Consider the following 3,462-nt stretch of genomic DNA (forward strand, 5'->3'; position numbering starts at 1 on the left):
ACTAAATTATTAACATGATTAAATTAATGAATTAAGAACAAAACTTGTCACTTATTTAACTGAAAACATGGATGAGATATACTGTTTTCGTTCTTCTTTTAATATACATGTACACAATTTAGCTACATTTACCCTCATTATTTATCTCTTGTGCGATATCCCAATATGTTAACAAAAAACTTAAGTAAAAATGAAATGCAGAATTTACAAAACTTATTTTTAATATGAATTATGAATACTGTTAATGTGTATACAAACATGTCAAAATAATGTATGTAACTTATAACTTTCAAAGTATTTGTGTAAAAATTTATCCATATTTTGACGCTTTTCTGTCAAACTTACGACACTCTTGGGAAGCTCAATTCCTGGGAGATATTTCACATTGACGTGGTCGTTGTTTATGATTTCCGTTAGATTCCGCCCGTCCACCTTCTCCTCAAACACCCACATACGAACCTCTGTGTCAAACTTGTCTGGCATGGCCAACACATTGTTTCCCACAATTTTGGCAATCGCTGAACCCCTACAATAAACGAATATATTATGTACAGGTATCATCTGTATCTCAGACATAGAGTATTGCAGATAATTAAGCATGATAGGAAATTTTGTGTCATTTTGACAAAATATATTTCAAATCAATTTTATATTTGAATTTGTACATCTCATGATACTAAAGAATTCAACATTTAATTAATATTGATTAAAAACACCCCCCCCCCCAAAAAAAAAGACTTGAGAACCTGTAAAGATGTGAATCATGTTTGCATTAAATACATGTATCATATTCTTATTTTAAAGCCCCCTTCCCATTCCAATTCTTGTGTCAGTCTAACCTTTGGTATGCACATGTATTGTATTTATTGTAGAACTGTAAAACCCAGGTTTCAAATAAAACAAATTTTCATTTCATGAAATGATACAATAATTTCCCATAGTATAGTTTATGATAATAAATGTTTCGAAACTAAGACATTTTCTCTGCAAAGGGAATAATGCATGGATTTTATCATTCTCACTTTTTTTAAATGCCACATATTGTCCATACAGAAAGAAAAAGTTCTGTATATCTTAGGACTCAAATTTTCTGAAGTGAACATGTTTCATATATTAAATAACACAGTGTAAATCTGTGTGTGTATATTTTTTTTTTATATCAAGTTTAATTCTTCTTGAGCAAGAACAAAGACTAACAAGACAACCCACTGTTTTCTATCATCTGTTTGTATTTCCATTGGTGATATGTTTGCTTACATGCCAGTAATTTAACTGTCTAGCCACAAATTCCAAAATTTGCCTTTAAATACCTAGATCATTGAATTTGGCACTGCCCAACTGCCCCAATGTGCCAGTGTTGTGATTGCTATATATCTTACCTTAACCTAAAAACCTTATCAAAGAGAAAACCATTTTGTCAGGTAATAAATCCACTTGCATCAAAGGTATTGTAAAGATAAGATAAAAATAGGGGTGTATATGTACAGATTGATACAATATGAAAAAAAAACTCTGCTTAGATGAAGACACAATTAAATTCATAACCAAGATGCTGGTGCCTTTCAAAAAATTAGAAGTATGGTTAAATATTGTATACATTTAAAAACTTTCTGCACAATCATAGGCCCTCCCTATGTAAGTTTATAGATGATGAAATGAAAGTCTACATAGGTCTACCACTCTTACATGTCAGTGAAGCACCTGCATGAAATTTGTGACCTTTTGCATTTAAAATTTACATTTTTGTACACTATCCATTGTGTCTTGGTCAGTGAAGTTCATTTTACTAATCTATCAAGTATTTATATATATGTCAAAGTAATAATTTTTTTCCTTGTTTTTGGCCCTAATCATTTCAAGTTTAAGATGATGCAAATGGATATAAAGCATAATATACAAGTAATATAATATTATTACTAATTATAATAAAGAGTACCTTTGACAAAATGTACATAAAATAAGTGGCATGCAAAAAAAAAAATAATAAATAAAAAAAAAAAAAATCAGAAATTATCACAGTTTAGTTTTAATAAAATTAATGAGATGGATTTGTAAGAAAAATAATGAGATGTCAGATGAAATGTTAAAATTAGCTACTAATATATCATGTACTAAATAAAATGAAACGGAACAGATAAGGCAAAATCAACAGAGAAAAGTCAACTGTTCTTCAAAGAACCTTATCTGCAGTTGTGTAATAATTATAATTATAAAATTCATTATAAATCTTCGTGAAACATAATTTGGCCCATTTTCAGATTTTTGCATCAATGTCATAATTCATATTTTATGCCTGGAACAAACTTGAAAAAAATTTCCTAGTCAAAAATTTCAAATATTCGCAGCAATTGAGAAGTACAGCTTACAAATATTATCAAGATGATTTAAAAAAAGAAATAACGATTTACTGATAATGATCAAAATATAACGGTGGACTTTGTACCAACCGGTAAAATCCAGCTAATAATGAGAAAATTCGAACTAAACATGTTACGACTGCACGAAGTAAAATGGTTCAAAGAAAGGGATTTTAACTCATAAAATAAAGTTACAAACCAGTTTCCTGATCCTACAATGCAGACTTTTTTCTTCGATGATGCCATTGTTGTGAATAATTCTAAACACACGTTGCCGAATACGCGTTGCGGTTACCTTCTCGAGAGGCAGTGTCTCAGCCGATGAATTTGATTGGATAAGGAGAACAATTGAGGTGGAGCTAGTTTATCTTGGCGGTAGTTTCGAAAAAGGGACAACGTTCCAGTCCAAACTTCCGCCAGAGTTCGTTTGTACCAAACCAAATCTCTGTGTGCGGAGACGCAGAGGACTATGTGTAGTATGCGTTCCAGTCATCCTATATGACAAAATGCACTTTATAAGGATTCATGATATTCCTATACAAATGATATTCCTATATAAATTCCTGTATTAAATTTTCGCACTGGTTTAAGTTATGAATTATCATAAATTATTCCCCCATACCTTTCATCCCCCTTGTGGCCCCAATTTTAAACAGGAGGCCCATGGGCTACAATGCTTGTACACATGTCACTTTGGCCCTACATCTGATCATAACCCCCACCCCAATAACCAGGCTGAAGCTAGCAGCCAATAACAGCAGCCACTAAGCGCGTAGAAGTTAGCAGCCAATAAGGAAATTAATCAAAGAACTGAGAGTACTGAGAGGCAGTGCTGTTTTTAATACTTTATTTAAGATAATTAAGGATTAATGATTGGATAATCTTTGTGAAAATTAATTACATAATAAATCAGACACTCGGAGGCAGTAAGGCTCACCTGAAGAAAAAAATTCTTTTTTAAAACTGAAAAAATTAGAAAATAAATTACCCACTCATCTTAGTTCACTGGACAAACAAGAATTAGGAAATGGTTAACTACTTCAAGAAGAAAACCTTTTGAACTCTTTCAGGGACCTCAAGAATATGACAGGGCCAATAAGCTAAC

The 3,462-nt window shown here is 31.7% G+C and overlaps 1 protein-coding gene across 1 annotated transcript; it reads right to left on the bottom strand.

Moving 5' to 3' along the window:
• Positions 1-345: 345 nt before the first annotated feature.
• LOC134282032 (glycerol-3-phosphate dehydrogenase 1-like protein) lies at positions 346-2,690 on the bottom strand (the record flags this gene model as incomplete). The annotated part of the gene is made up of 2 exons (XM_062764470.1): positions 2,557-2,690; positions 346-526 (listed from the first exon to the last, which is right to left on the bottom strand). Coding segments are annotated over exons 1-2 (228 nt in total), but the record flags the coding sequence as incomplete, so codon positions are not given.
• Between the last annotated feature and the right edge of the window lie 772 nt (positions 2,691-3,462).

Source organism: Saccostrea cucullata, unplaced genomic scaffold, assembly GCF_032062105.1.
Source record: "Saccostrea cucullata isolate Sc308-1 unplaced genomic scaffold, CSIRO_AGI_Scuc_v1 ctg5657, whole genome shotgun sequence".
Taxonomy (NCBI): Eukaryota; Metazoa; Mollusca; class Bivalvia; order Ostreida; family Ostreidae; genus Saccostrea; species Saccostrea cuccullata.